The sequence below is a fragment of the Protopterus annectens genome, chromosome 14.part0 (assembly GCF_019279795.1).
Source record: "Protopterus annectens isolate FY-2018-M chromosome 14.part0, PAN1.0, whole genome shotgun sequence".
Lineage (NCBI taxonomy): Eukaryota > Metazoa > Chordata > Ceratodontiformes > Protopteridae > Protopterus > Protopterus annectens.
Genome location: NC_056748.1, coordinates 494,063,508 through 494,079,612, shown reverse-complemented (window position 1 = coordinate 494,079,612; position 16,105 = coordinate 494,063,508). Strand labels below are relative to the sequence as shown.

Genomic DNA, 16,105 nt, shown 5'->3' with positions numbered 1-16,105 from the left:
TAAGTCTCACAGTGTCTTAACCATGAAATTCTAGACTTCCCAACCAACCCATAAACTATATGACCACACTTTATAACAGTTCTCTAGAATTTTTTATAATTTTGTGGTCTAACAGCCTTGAATTTTGTCCTCTGTCTTCCGAGTTCAGCTATATTTCATGAACTCTTATCTGCTCTGTAACCTTACTTGTAGCATTTTCTGGAGAAACACTAAGTTTAACCTCTGATTTGCTGTCCAAAAAGTTTGATGCTTCTGTGTTGGCAGGTCTGTATTTTGCCAATTGCACCTCAATCGTTCCTTCTAATTTACTGGCATGTACTTTACCAATGCTGTGGCTCAATGGGCAGCACACTTGCCTTTGGTGCCTTTTTTGATGGAAATCAGAAGGCTGTGGGTTCTTTTCCCAGAGCAGCTACTTGGATTAATTTTCCAGTCCAGACACTGAATACAGTACAAGAGAGGAGTACTGTATACCTGAGTGTGTCATCCTTTGCATGAGACATAAAATTGACACTCATCCTATCTGCTTGAATTGGTGGAGTAGCTCAGTGGATGCAACGATCCCATGGCACTTACATAAAAAAGTAGGGTAGGTTCCTCATTGACCTGGCCAAATTGCCTCTAGTCAAGTGTGAATACCACTTCAGGTCTCCCCCCTGAAAAGAAGGCACTAGCCAAGTGGGGCTAACCTGATCAGCAAATAGTAAATATAAATTTTTTTTGCTCCTTCCTCTTCAGACCTGCCTGACAGGTCTACTGCCTTCACCCACCCAGCCCACGGGAAGGCAAGAACCAGGCATCCACAGACTAAATGATAGTCCTGTGACCCACTCATTCCTGCCAGGAATGCCTAATCTGTCCAGTCATTCCCCTATGGCGAGAGTAAGGAGATAAGGAGCAGGTCAGGTTTCAGTTCTGACAGAACAGGCTACCCTTCTCCCACTAGGAACCCCTTCCTTTTAGGGGTTCCTTTTAGGGGTTCCTATTAGCTCTGCTAATTGCTGCCTGCTGCAGGAAGTATGTCTCTACCTGCTGACTTCCTAGCCAGTGCACTTGGACAATGGCAGCATATGCTCGACAGGTCCATGCTCTGTAGGTATAAAACCCGGTGTTCACTCAAGGTGTTACCCAAGCTGCAAGCCAGGGTAACCCCATCACTCCCTCCCAGAAGGGTTGAACCAGCAGTGGCTGCTCACTTCCATCCTCTCCAACCCAGCATTTCCAACACCTAAGCCATTAATCAAACTCAGGTGCACAGTCAGGATTTCATCCAGCTATGCCAAAAAGCCAAATTACTTTGCCTCCATTTTTGAGTCACTCACCTATTTCGCCAACATCAGCCTACTTCACTCCTAGGCCTACTTTTGCATAGCTTAGCTCTGTATGTGCACTTACTGTCTACAAAACGGTTACCAATACTGACATGTGAGAGCCTCTTTCCAACCCATTTGAAAGTGCCAGGTCTAATATTGCCTCCTTCCAATAAGACTGTTATATTAAGTGCCTGAAAGACCACCTTCTAAACAAATAGGAGCAAGCCCCAGCTTTTCAGTATAACTCTGGCTTAGCATTGTCAGAACATGTGCCTTAGAGGATGTAGAGTAAGTGAAGATATAGGATGCAAGTGTGTCACTCAGAAGGGCTTCCTCTTTAGAAGGAGATCTGTCAAATCCAGATAAAAAAAAAGAAACAAAAGCTGTCTGGAAGTACTGCTTTTATGCAAGAACAGTTAATCCCTTGGACAATATGAAAGCAGAAATAGTATACATGAAGACAGTGGCTAGCTTAGAGCCATGGTGGACTACCACACCATATTTATGGTTAGTGATACAAGATGAAAAGAACTACTACCAAATTAAAAGTATTATATCTAAAAGTAATGCCTGCTGATGATCAGAATGTGCTGCACGTGTTTATATTTATTTATTCACTTGCCAGAGATTCATATGCATTTAGATAGATATATTCCAAACAGACACCATATAATAAGAACCCATGAAGTGCAAATTAACAAATAAGCTTCAGCTTTACACAGTGAGATTCACAATGCATTCTATTGTCTTAGGGTGAGGGCTGCATCAAAGCAGCCTTACCAGAGTTAATGCATAAGGTGGCAACTGGTACAGAGGATTAACGCTATGATCAGTTAAACTTCTTCCTGTGATCAAGGTTTGATTCTCCCAGCCTTGATGCAGTACAAGCATAACCATGGTCAACTCACTTAACCAGTCAGTATCCCCAGTCAGTATCCCCATTAACAACAGATCACCACTGGAAAGACACATTTGTGTCCATTAGTCTTACCCATTTAACAAAAAAGCAGACAGTTACAACTGTATGCCTTATTTGGGTAAGTGAAATGGGTCTGGTACCTGATACCTCATGACTCTGTCCTTGAATATTATGTATCACTGGTGTCCCATTAGTGTTACAAAATCTAAATGAGTGGGCAGCCTAAGTAAATATTTTTCTCAATGTTGTCTGCAAAACAAGATTTTAAAGTTTCTCAAGAAAGTAACAAAGGCAACTTTCTTTAAAAACTAGGACAAAAAATGTCCTTCAGTAGAAACAGAGGTGACTCCCAAAGATGAAATAAGAAATCCAAACCAACGTGTAGCTACACAAAACGATCCTTTAATAACACATAAAAAAATCAACATGCACAAAGCACCTCAGAATGAGCGCTTTAGCCTGCTAACAGTCAGGCATCATCAGAGTCATATTGGTTTGTTGTTGTTGTTGTTGTTGTGTCTTTCAGCTTTTCCCGGTTAGGTGTCGCCACAGTGGAACTCCGGTCTGCTAATGATTGGCAGTAGATTTTTACGTGCTGTGTTGCCAGCTCTGATGGAAAAACTTCAACGAAGGTACTCCTATTCATGCATGTCTCCACACAGAAGACGCTTTAGCTGAGAATCGAACAGGACGTCTTACTGTGCGGCAACAATGCTACCGCAGTCATCTGTTATATGATGTCAGTACTTGGTTCCTCATTTAAATGCATTTTGAACTGCACCAGTATCAGAGTCATATTGGTGCAGTTCAAAATGTATTTAAATGAGGAACCAAGTGCTGACATCATATAACAGTCAGGCATCATCAGAGTCACATTGGTGCCGTTCAAAATGCATTTAAATGAGGAGCCAAGTACTGACATCAATACTTGGTTCCTCATTTAAATGCATTTTGAACTGCACCAATATGACTCTGATGATGTCTGACTGTTGGCAGGTGAAAGCGCTCAGTCTGAGGTGCTTTGTGCATGTTGATTTTTTTATGTGTTATTAAAGGATCGTTTTGTCTAGAGATGTGTTGATTTGAATTTCTTCTTTAAAAACTAGTTATAGACAGTGAATTTTGGAAATGGAAGGGTATATTGATGCTGGGATATATGTATTGTTGGGCTTCCGTCAATAATGTAAAGGATCACCAAATCCCAAATGAGTTAAGAAGAGGAATGAGTTCTAGACAGAGAAACAGAGAAAGTGGAATTTTTCTTGGGCATTCTTTTTCATTCTCCAGACATTAGGGTCCTGCATAATCAGTTTCAGACAGTCCTGTGTAGTAACGTGCATTTGGCCAAATTGTACAATAATGAAGGATGGTCATTGCACTCACCTTTCCCAAAGGTGCAGTAACTTCAGGACTTGATTAATATATGAAGTCCAGTACTGTGGGGGAGAAGCCCCAGTATGAAAACACCCGCAAAAAAAGTAATTCCTGTGTTGTTCTGAGCCTAAATAACACATTTTTTTCATTTAACAAGGTTTTCAAACTACTGTCCCACAAGACAAGCTTTAAGACTCTCCCAAGCATGTCTGAATTTTATGGGTTCCTATTAGATGACTGTTGATGCATTCTATGGAATGCATCTTGGTCGAACTTAAAACAACGAAAAGGCAAAATAGCGAAGCAACTTTTAAGCAAATTCTTTCCCAGGGAAAGAATTTGCTTGGCCACTTCTGTTACTTTGCCGTTTTCGGCACTGCAGTGCGATCTCAGAGTTGATATATTTAGGTGTGGGGGGGGGTGAAGCCCCCCACTTTATGTATTCTTTCAATTTTTTTTTTTGGAACAGCAATTTTTTTTTCACTTGGAAAAAAATTGCTGTTCTGAGCTTTCGAAATTGTAAGCTTTCGCTTACATGGGGTCGAGTATTCATCATTCACTTTTTTAAGCATTCGATGATATAATATAGACCCGAATTTTACAACCTATGAAATGTACACAACTGTGGATCTTCAAGTGACATGTATACTGGACCAAGTCAAGTGTATTGGTTATGGAGGGCCTCCTACACAATTGCTAAGCCCCCTGGGCATGTTAGCAGTCAAGAAGTGATATCCATTCAGCTGTCTGACACCATTTGCTCTAGCTGCTTACAAGTAGTAGTTATGCTGGAGAGCGGGTTTAGTGTAGTTTTGTAAAGCATAAGTGTGGCACCTCAGAAACAAACACCTGAAACAATTTAAGAAAACATATAAAGAAGCATCAGTTCATTGTTACAGAGCCACAGTAGCTACTCATCATGCTGTATGCTTGAAATCTGTAGCTTTGTCCTGTGTTTTCACTGCAGGACCATGCAAAGTAATGACCTTCATTGCTCTTTTCTGGGAAAGGAAGGACACCAAAACAGTGGAACAATATTTTGAAATGGAACAATAATGAAAAAACGAATTCCTTAGGTTCTTGGCTTCTCTCTCCATGTAACTGTCATGTCATATAGAGAAAAAGTTGTATTATATCTATATGCTGGTTGGCCAAAGAGGTGCTTTAGCGACAAAGCAGCATAAAATACATAGCTACATAACCACACCCACTACAGATATATATATATATATATATATATATATATATATATCTATATATATATATATATATATATATATATATATATATATATACATATATACACACATATACACACACTATATATATATATATATATATATATATATATATATATATATATATATATATATATACATACATACACACACACATACATATATACATATATGCACACACACATACATAGATTAGGTTATGTAAGTTGATCTAAAGAACCAAAAAGCCATCAGTATTCAAAGATCAAAAGGAAAGTACACATGATCCAGTACATAATTCCAAAATATGCAAAGCAAATAAAGCCCATTTTTGCAAGAAGGCAAGCCACCCAGCACCCCCATACCCCTTGATAATTATATGCGCACACACACATATTTGTATAAAATGAACATACTCAAGAGATCACACAATAGCAGGGAAAGGGCATAATTCCTTCCCTGCAACAACAGCGATCTTGCACTGGCACACTGATCAGCTGTTTTGTTGACCATCTGTGGTCAGCAAAACAGCAATTGACAAACTTCAAATTTGAAGTATATGGCCGAAGCCCTATATATAAAGGAGAAATGCCTAGTTGGATTATCCCAGTAAAACAAAAAATCATAAATAAAAAACATATGTGGGTAATGACAGGAAGGAAATAATCAGTCACCATTTTCATTATGATCTACCCAATCTGATTTTGTAGCACTTTCTTGTTTTGAAGTATTCAGGCATTAAAGAGTTGACTAAGTAAAAGGGTTATTTATAAAGAAATACACACACACACGCACACATATGTACATATGCACTATATCCAAACAACACATCTTTCTAAGCTGAGTGGTTCACTAAACAAATGTGCTAGTTGTTCAAAAATTTATTGAGAGTCTGTTACTAAAACCACATCTCTCAACCTTTTAGCACAAGAAGTCTGGAAAATCCAAAAATCATGGTGGAAGCACAAATCCCAAAATAGGGACAGTTTTTAAATATTTCTCCTATAAGCATAGAAAATGATTAACATATGTTCACATGTATTTTATGAAGGATATGAAGTTTGAAACTTCTATGTCTGCCATTATTTGGTGACTTCAATCCTTAATAGTTTGCCAGAAAACCTCAAATTTTATAAGAAACAAAAATATGAGCTAAAATCTAGACATCCTACAAAAATCAGGACAGTTGAGGGGTGTCTTAAAACAGATAGGAACTACTGGTACAGTTTAGAAAGGGAATATTTGAACCCACTAAGTAGGACACACAATACTATACTATGGCCAATCAAGTTTCTATGCCTTCTGAAAAGTATGGAGCAGCCTTAAATTATACATCCTTCTATATATTGATACCTCGATTAACTCCATACATATTCTTGCTCTTCAGCCGCAACCAGTGTGTGTGTGTGTACACTAGAAGAAGCCATCCCATTTGCTTTTTTAAAGAATAGTGTAATGGCCAGGAAATTATTACAATTTTCAGGGCCAGGAGGCTCTGCATAACCATAGTGCTTACTCTGGTGGCTTGTCACTTTCTTCTGCTAGTCTTAGCAGATGGTTCAACAGAGATGTGCTTGTTTGTCTGCCTCCCTCCAACATGTACAAATATATATATAGACACACACACACACACACACACACACACACACACACACACACACACACACACACACACACGTCTTGATCATTAACACCATAAACTCTGCAGCCAGAGAAGAACTTTTACCATGAGACATTGTACCTTTTTCTAATCATGAAATCCATGAAATAGACATATTCACTCACTTCATAGCACTCTTCTGCTCAATATCCTGTACCTGAACCAAGCCACCAGTTTCAAAAGCAAAGCACAGGCACAGATATAATTTCTGTCAGCAGATTACAGTGCAGTACCCCCACACACATGACTTTTGTTTAGTTAGAATGCCTGGAATCTAGGAGGAAACTGGACTATACCAGACAAACTTCAGTTACTTCTAAACTAAGATCCTAGGAAAGTCATTTTCAACCACTTCTCAAAGAGAAAAAAAGTCAGTAGGTAGTTAACTGCCTGCAAAGAAACAACAACAATAAAGGGATATAAAACAGAATTGCTTCTCGTCACATTCTAAGACTAGGTTGAAAGAGTTCCCTACAGAATCACAAATGTATGTGCGTGTGTGTATGGGGGGGGTAAACATTCTCTGTATGGAAAAGGGCCTTTACTGGCTGAATCAGGTTTTGGCTGTTTTGGGCGGTTATGATTGCAACAGTGATAAAATGCCACTTTCATTCTGTTTTGCAAAACAACTCTCATCTTTACCAAAGAGATGGGGGGAGGGGAATGATCATGCCTGTTAAGCACAAAAGTAGAAGTATTTTTTTTTAATCCTACAACAGGATTCCTGCTTCACTCCCTCCAGACATATTTCTTTTCCACCAGATTTAAGACTGCTTCATAACCTATTTTCTCAGTAAACAGTGCAGCAGAGAGACATTTCTGAATCATTATAAAGAAATGCAACTTGTACGCAGTCTCCTGATATTTGGGTATAACAACACATCTGTCATTTTGGGGGGGCAGCATCTTACCACAGCATGCAAGTCAGCCCTCTTCCTCAACAAAGACAAGTGAAACAGACCTGGACATGTGTGCATACGTGAAAACAGGAACCATAATTATATCACAGAGCTTCGAGTACTATCACAACTAAGTGGAGAGATATTAAATTCAGCAATAAACTAATCCACCACACTTCCTTCCAGAACGAGATGTGCCGTAGACAAACACACATACAAAAACATGAATTACAGTTTTACTCTATGAGCCATTGAGCTGGTTATTAACAAGGCTGACTGGAAAGGTGTGTATATTAAATGTGTGAGGGGGTGTGGTGGGGGATTCAAATTACACTTCTATACCCTTTGCCCACAAATTTAATTTCTGCGAGGTGTGTTAATTAAACATTATTTGCTTGTGCCTAGTTGCCTGCTTGCCAACATTTCACTGTGAAAGATAGTTTAAGCACCAAAACAATCTACCAGAGTAATGCAGTACTTTTTATCCTTTCAGCTAAGATACATTATTTTCTCAGTGGAGGGAGTTTTTGAATTAAACCTCACATCTATCCATCCATCCATGCAGCCACAAACCCCTTTTCCCATTTTTGCACATGGGGTCAGGGTGTCACTTCAACAGTAACAATCACCTAGAGCCAAGATTCCCACTACACATGTTACAGACTGTAATTCTGAAATTAAAAGATAAGCAAGATTCCCACCCTAGCAACACTCATATGCCTCATTGTAGACTGTTTAAAACATCACTGTTCTCTCACATACTTTTTGCCACAGATCTTAAAACCCAAACAGATCAATATAAAGGCAAATTGTGTAAATCAGCCAATCACAGCCTCTCGTGACCCAGGGTCAATGAAGTCCAGAGGCACTTCTGATTGGACAGCCTTTTATTCTTGTTAATGCTATTATTATTATTCTTATTTCATATCTGAAACTCCTGAACTAAACCACTGCACTGGTTCCACAAGACATTCAAAACATATATATTCCTCCATTCTTTCAGCAAAGCCACAGCAGGCCCTGGTTGTGGTTCTCAGGGCTCCAAGCCCACACGTACTACTTAATTGATTCCAAGTTAATGAAGGAAAAATAATACTTACCAGGGCAAGCACAACCCACCGACATCTTCACATGCTTGTACTGGAAAAGAGCGAACTCAGTGTGCACACTTTGCTAGGTGCTAGCATGTACTTTTGGCTAAAACCGAAGAGAGAAAAAATAACAAAAATGGGCCTCAGAGAAGCAGGAAGGAGGAATTTTATTCTGTCTCTCTCTCTCTTCTCTCTCCGCTGGCAATGCTGTGGCTCATTAATATGCTAATTGCAATGCTGGTGGGAGGAGAGAGAGCTTGTCAAAGTGACCTGAGACACAGAGAGAGAGAGAGAGAGAGAGAGAGAGAGAGGGAGGTTGAGGAATAACAAGCATGTGACGCAGATTATAGAGAAAGGAAAGAACACAAAAATCTGACAAACTGATTGTCCTTTTGATAACCGAAGCATGTTAGTTTAAACAAAGGCTTTTAGGTAAGCAAAGCATAGCTATCTGGCCTGGGGGTAGTAGGGGGGAAAATTGGGTAGTGTGGCTGACCAGCATTAGACACTACATTCCAACAGAGGCAGGCAGTCCCACAGACAGACAGACAGACAGGAATGGAATGGAATAGAAATGCTGACAGTTTACATGCAGTGTCCCTTTTCTGTTCTTTCTTTCCTTTTCTCAACTCTAAGCTGTTTAAAAAATGACAACACAGACAAAAATGTACGAGATCTTGGCAAGCTGTTAACATTTGCACTGTGCATGTTGAGGCTGTAGAACAACACACCGCTGATGATACTGTCGGGGAAGAAGAACTGACAGATAACATAGTCCGTATGATAAGGCTCAGGGGAAGAATGTGTGCATACGTGCTGTTAGTCTTTCAGTTTCAGTTTGAAAGATCATGTATAAAGAGGAAGTAACCAGACATGGCAAGCAATGTAAATGATAGGTTAACCACTGTATACTTCTGAGAATGCTATATATAGTAACATGGCATTTAAAGGTCATTAGGGACTATGGGACCATCATGTCAACCCCCTCCCCCACCAAACATATGAAAGTAAATTGCTGTGTAAGCATAATTTAAATGGAGTTTAGTAGTCTAAGAGTACACACTTTGCTACCCAGGATGCCTTGCAATTTTCCTAATAAATACAAATGTGTTTCTGCTTGTCTGGAAGTACTACAGTAACACATAAGACACCTGTGAGCTCATCTACAGGCTGATATTTATAAAAAGCGTTTTACAGCAGCAATGAAATGCAAAATATAACCCATAAAACAAAAGTATGGAGAACTATGAAAATTCCTAACAAAAATGACTATTGCTACTAGTAAAATTGTTGTACATGCAATAGGCACTGTATATCACAAGTGTTTAAGTCTGTTAATTAAATGATTACCTTCTCAACCTGTAAGCATTACCTTATCAACACTAGCAGGCAAGCTGATTATGGTCTGACTCTTGAAGAACTTTTCTAAAGTGTCTTTTGTTTTGCACAGATTTATGCCATTTTGGAGAACTTTCATTTTTAGAATGGGGAGGGGTGTAGAGGGCAGAGGGTCCTGAGTGGTGAAAACGTTTAGAGAATGGCATTAAGTGAAATAGCATAATTAACAGCAATGCACAAGAAGGGGACGATTCAAAAACATGTGCAGTACAGTCAGATTAGGTCAGAAATAGCTAGGTATTCATGGTATATAAATGTATTTATGTATTTTTATTTATTTTATATTTGTTGACTGGGGAGGCTCAGCTGGGCACAAAGACCCCTTTTCAGTGCAGGCCCAGGGAGAAAAGCTTTAGTAAAAACAATACAAACAAAATCTTTAAAGTTTACAATAGCAAAAATGGCAAGCTGAATACAATTAAACAACAGGTTATAATGGCATAATTGATAAGAAAAAAAGAAATTAAACAAGCAATAGTAAAGGCTTCTAACACAGTTATACACTTATAATACAGATATACAAATGAGTGCATAATGTCATGCAAATGAGTGCCAACACTCAAATGATGAAATCAAACATGGTAGAGACATTTGTAGAGATATAAATCCAATATTATGAGCCATGATGCTCATCTATTCCAAATGCCAGGATTTTACAGTGTATAGGACCATCACTTGTGCCAATAAGCTAGGAAGAGTAGTAGTTATAATTGAGCAACTAGTGTTAGTGGCCAATTTTGGAGAATGTGACTGCAGTTTTGCATATCCATGCCCTCTGTGGGGCAGACAGGTCCTTCATCAGCTAACATACCATTATCTCCACAACCAGGACATTGTTGGCTGATGCCATGTAGATAGGGACCCAATATGGGAGTTAGTAAATTGGTATCACTCATACATGGCTTCAAGGGGGATTAATGGATTGCCCATCCCTTCCTCTGAGAACCTTTCAGTGTCTGACAGGAGACAAGCAAGGAATATCACAGCATAAGTCTCACTAATACTACAGTTCCTGGAAGTGATGGCACAGCATGTGGAGGGGAATATATGATTTCCACTCACATTAAAGAAGAGCATCAACACTTTGTAGGCATTTTATAACATACCCTTTTACCTGAGGTCCTGTGTGCCATTAATTGCATCCACATCACCATCAAGACCCCATCTGCTCCACATGCTGTTAAGTATGTAAACTAGAAGGGCTTTCATTCCATTATCTGCCATGTGGTATGCAATACTCAATATATTATATACAATGTTTCTGTGCACAACTCAGACAGTACCCATGATTCTCACACCAGCAAATGTGCAACCTGTAATGGCATTCCATGCAAGGTGACTTCCTACAGAGTCTTCTAGCTGGTAAGCACATACATTGGCAGGTACATAAGCCAGGATATATGGCTCCCATTCAAGTAAGCAGCATGCTGCATAATGGTGTCCACTGTTGTATATGGCAGGTGATGCTGGATATGGGTTGGAATCATGGATGATGACCCCATCCAAACTCCCCAGACCACCATGACTGAGATGGTGTGCAACACCACTCATTATAGGTTCATAATTTCTTGCTAAGCTTATAGCCAAGAAAAATCATGAAGAATCTAAACCACATCAGCTAGTACTGATGAGAGATTAACAATTCCCCCAATTAAGAAAATTTTCCTCACATATCCCAGGTGAAAATTTGTGATCTTTCACCCTGTCATGAAGACTAGTTTTAAAGAATGAAAGAAAGTGGATTTGATTTTTATGTCATGGCAGCCTATACCACAAATGGGGAATATGTCGAGTTAGGTACCAGGTTGCTAAGGTTTCAAACACCTTACCTGTCCCCATCAGGTCAATACCCTCCCTCCGATCTTTCAAAACCACTATGAAAGACTTCCTATCCAAAATCTGGATCTGTTCTTGCTCAAAATCAGGATAAACTATATCTCTAAATGTGGAGAATCACATTTTCATTCGTTATAACTCCTTACTTTCCCTTCTTCACTTACTTCCTGACTTTCTCTCTAAATATACGATAATCCTGTTTTTCCCTCACTTCATATTGCAATTCCTGTTTGTATTAGACTAACTTACCTTTAATTTCTCTACAAACTGTCTAAAGTTTCTCTAAATATTAAATGAATATCATATAACTTGTATCAATTCTTAACCAATGTTTTTATATTGTCTGATTTTTTTATAATTATTTAAACTGCAGATGTTTTTGTTTTATTTTTGAAGACTGTAAAATGATTGCTCTTAAAGTGCTTTGTAATAATTTGGAGCTTTTCTTCCCGGGCCTCCTCTGAAAACAGGCTTCTATCCAGTTGGACTTTCCTGGTAATCAAATGTCAATAAATAAATAAATGTCATTTGGTGATGCTGATGTGGTACTATAAGGTTTGGCCTGTAGAGAACGTGTCTGCTTTACCACTGGTTCTGTTTAGGTGAAAGAATTCAAAGAGTGCAGGGTCATTCAAAGCATGGGAGGTAAGGTGAGATCACATCTGTGCTGGTGGCCAAACTCCTTTGGTAGATCTGTCCCTGGTGATGCCCTTTGCCTTGGTCTTGGCAGGCAGTATCAAATCAGTGGTCCTTCTTTGCACCTGTACTAATGTCCTATTATGACCACTCACAGACTGATGTCATGTGGCACTTTCTAACACACCTAGTTCCAGAAAGCTTTGTCTATTTTACCCTTTTCCAGGATGCACACGCTATGTACATTTAGGGCTGTAGTAATACCTTATTCTTCTGGTTGGTGAACGATTTCCAGTTTTTGCTTCTTTCATGGACTCATTACAAGACATGTACAGGTGGTGGTTGCATATGTCAGCCAGTGTGCATGTATTTGTCCATATGTACTTCATTGCCTTCTTCTCTCTATTTGGTAGCTATTTACTTGTTTGCTGTCATACTGTGAATATTCCCACTCTCTTCTATATTGACAGCAGCAATGAGCATGTTATCACTGCCCACCTTCTTGCATGACTGTGCCGATAGCCTACAGTATTGTGCAGATCCTATGCCTTTCTCTAGTTCCTGTATGCATAGGCATGCCATGACTACATACAAGGGCCATTATGTCCCCTGTTACAGTCTTGTACTCTAAGCTCATAGGTTACAGCGTAGCCTCTCCTGGTGGATATGTACCTATCATGCCTTTTATGATGAAAAAGTAATGTCACTGTTCTCCAAAGTGTCCTCCGGCAACGTATAACAGCATGTAATCTCCAAATAAAATACCTTAGGACACACCACGAGAAGTGTAAAATCTTCTTTTATTCAAATCGACAAAAAAGATAAAAAGATAAGCGCTTTCGCGTGCTAAGGTGCACGCTTCTTCAGATCTCATTTAATAACAGATACTGCTGGATTCTTATATTGAGCAGTGACCAATACAAACTCTTCTCCAATTAAGGACAATTAACAATTAATACAAACCCTGTTCATCAGTCACTGATACATAACATCTCATTTAATGTTGTGTAAATGTAAACCGAAGTTCATATTCTAGTAAAGGAATCAGTACAAAACAAATTATTAAAATCTGAATTAAATAAACATTTCTTAAACCTTAAAATGATTGTACACTTAGTATTCATGCTAATGCTTCAAAGATCATAATCTTTTCCTGATACAGGAGGTTTGAAAAGTAATAAAAACACCTGAACTATTCTTTAAAGCAAACTTGCTCTACTTGCTTGTCTGAATAGTGCTTCATGCAGGGCGAGCAGCACTGTCAATAAATTTTCATTAAACGGTAACATCTCTGCAGTAATCCATATTATTGACAGTTAATGTTTGTTATTACCCTTCCTTACTTCTAATGAATTGTTAGAGAAACTTTGAAACATGAGTATAATGTGTATGAAAATGCAAACTAAACGTGAATTCTGAGACGTCACTTCTAATCAATAAGGTGAAGAGGTTCTATGGTGTCTCGCATATTTACATCCGTGTTGCGCTCAGCAAATTAAGGCACTTATAAATTTTAGCAACCCACTGTAATGCTACAAGCATAACGACATTAAGCAACAATTGTAAATAATCTAACTTCCTATTCAACTTTATCAACTGTTGTAGAAATGCAAATATCCGCCAGAATTATATCATAAGAACTGGCGTAAAAGAATATGTGTGCGGCAATCACAGAATTTCTTTGTTAGCGCAAACTAGTTGGATCCATATCCTCTTATTAGGATATAATAACATGGGATAAAAAATAAAAAACATCACAATACAAAAATAAAAAATAAGAAATAAAAAGTAAAAAACTTCAAACTAAAAAAGCTGGTATCAAACTTGTTCAAAACAATATGATGCCAAGGTACCTCAAACAACCTCGAGTAAATACAAGTCACGTGATGACAGAAGACCAATGGATTCATGGGAGACTTGACCAATTGCTTACTAAGGTGCTCTGTAAAAAATCCCATTGATAATTATTCTAAAATTCATTCCTCACATTTAGAATGTTCAACACTTCCTATCTGATTAAAAAATCTGGTATCCTGGCCTGACGATGATGACTTACTCATCCTATATGTTTGTTATCTTAAGACTATATCATATATCTGTAATTCAAATTACTCATAAAGCTCATGATAGTTACTAATAGAGTCTAAATAAAAAAAATAGATGTTAATGTGGCTGTGAGCTCACGATAGATACTAATGGAGTCAAAATCAGAGAATATATATTAATATGGCTATGAATCTATATCAATATAAAAAACTGTCTACAAATGTGGTAGGAAATAAATTTAGAAATACTAACAATGACTACCTACCATTAAACATGTCTCATATCGACCTAAATCATGTGATGTAGCATGCTCTTGGAACTCAAGATGGTATACATCTAAGTTAGAATTAAAATATATATATTGTAACTATAAACCCTTGTCAATGTAGAGAACTATCTGCATGGACGTGGAAAGTGAGTTGATGAACTGTAAGTAAAACTAGCTATATATAGCTTATACCATAATTATCATAATATTAAAATGATAACATTATACTAACACATTAGATACTTGACTGATGTGTGTCAATAAATAATCTTGAAGAATAAAACATAACTATGTAGAGGCTGAAATATGAATTCACAATATGGACTATGATACTACATTCCTTTCGCTTAAGATAGGTTTCAGTGAAATATAATTATTAATGCCAGGATCTCTATGCGCTCCTGTCTTAAAGATCCATTTCAATTCTAATTTAGCTAGGTGATTAAAGTTATCACCCATTCTGTTGCTTTTTTCTGATGTTTGCAATACCCTGAACTTGAACTCATGTGTTGGATTCTCTTCAATATGTCTTGCTAACGCATTAGTTTCTTTATTCTTACATATATCGTAAGTGTGATTATATATACGGTCTTTTAATCTTCTAGTCGTTAGACGGATATAAAATGCTGGACAAAATAAACAGTTGGCCATGTAAATCAGATTGGTGCTGTTGCAATCATAATGCATCCTAGGTTTAAAGTTGAATAGGAAGTTAGATTATTTACAATTGTTGCTTAATGTCGTTATGCTTGTAGCATTACAGTGGGTTGCTAAAATTTATAAGTGCCTTAATTTGCTGAGTGCAACACGGATGTAAATATGCGAGACACCATAGAACCTCTTCACCTTATTGATTAGAAGTGACGTCTCAGAATTCACGTTTAGTTTGCATTTTCATACACATTATACTCATGTTTCAAAGTTTCTCTAACAATTCATTAGAAGTAAGGAAGGGTAATAACAAACATTAACTGTCAATAATATGGATTACTGCAGAGATGTTACCGTTTAATGAAAATTTATTGACAGTGCTGCTCGCCCTGCATGAAGCACTATTCAGACAAGCAAGTAGAGCAAGTTTGCTTTAAAGAATAGTTCAGGTGTTTTTATTACTTTTCAAACCTCCTGTATCAGGAAAAGATTATGATCTTTGAAGCATTAGCATGAATACTAAGTGTACAATCATTTTAAGGTTTAAGAAATGTTTATTTAATTCAGATTTTAATAATTTGTTTTGTACTGATTCCTTTACTAGAATGTGAACTTCGGTTTACATTTACACAACATTAAATGAGATGTTATGTATCAGTGACTGATGAACAGGGTTTGTATTAATTGTTAATTGTCCTTAATTGGAGAAGAGTTTGTATTGGTCACTGCTCAATATAAGAATCCAGCAGTATCTGTTATTAAATGAGATCTGAAGAAGCGTGCACCTTAGCACGCGA

The 16,105-nt window shown here is 37.9% G+C and overlaps 1 protein-coding gene across 1 annotated transcript in view; it reads right to left on the bottom strand.

Annotated features, from left to right (window-relative positions):
* The window catches only part of LDB1 (LIM domain binding 1), a 1,030,118-nt gene extending 1,021,363 nt beyond the window's left edge, over window positions 1–8,755 (bottom strand). Inside the window, exon 1 of the mRNA XM_044056251.1 lies at window positions 8,483–8,755. Coding sequence (XP_043912186.1) covers window positions 8,483–8,507 — 25 coding nt within the window. The 5' untranslated portion in view covers window positions 8,508–8,755. The remainder of the gene's footprint in view (window positions 1–8,482) is intronic.
* Between the last annotated feature and the right edge of the window lie 7,350 nt (window positions 8,756–16,105).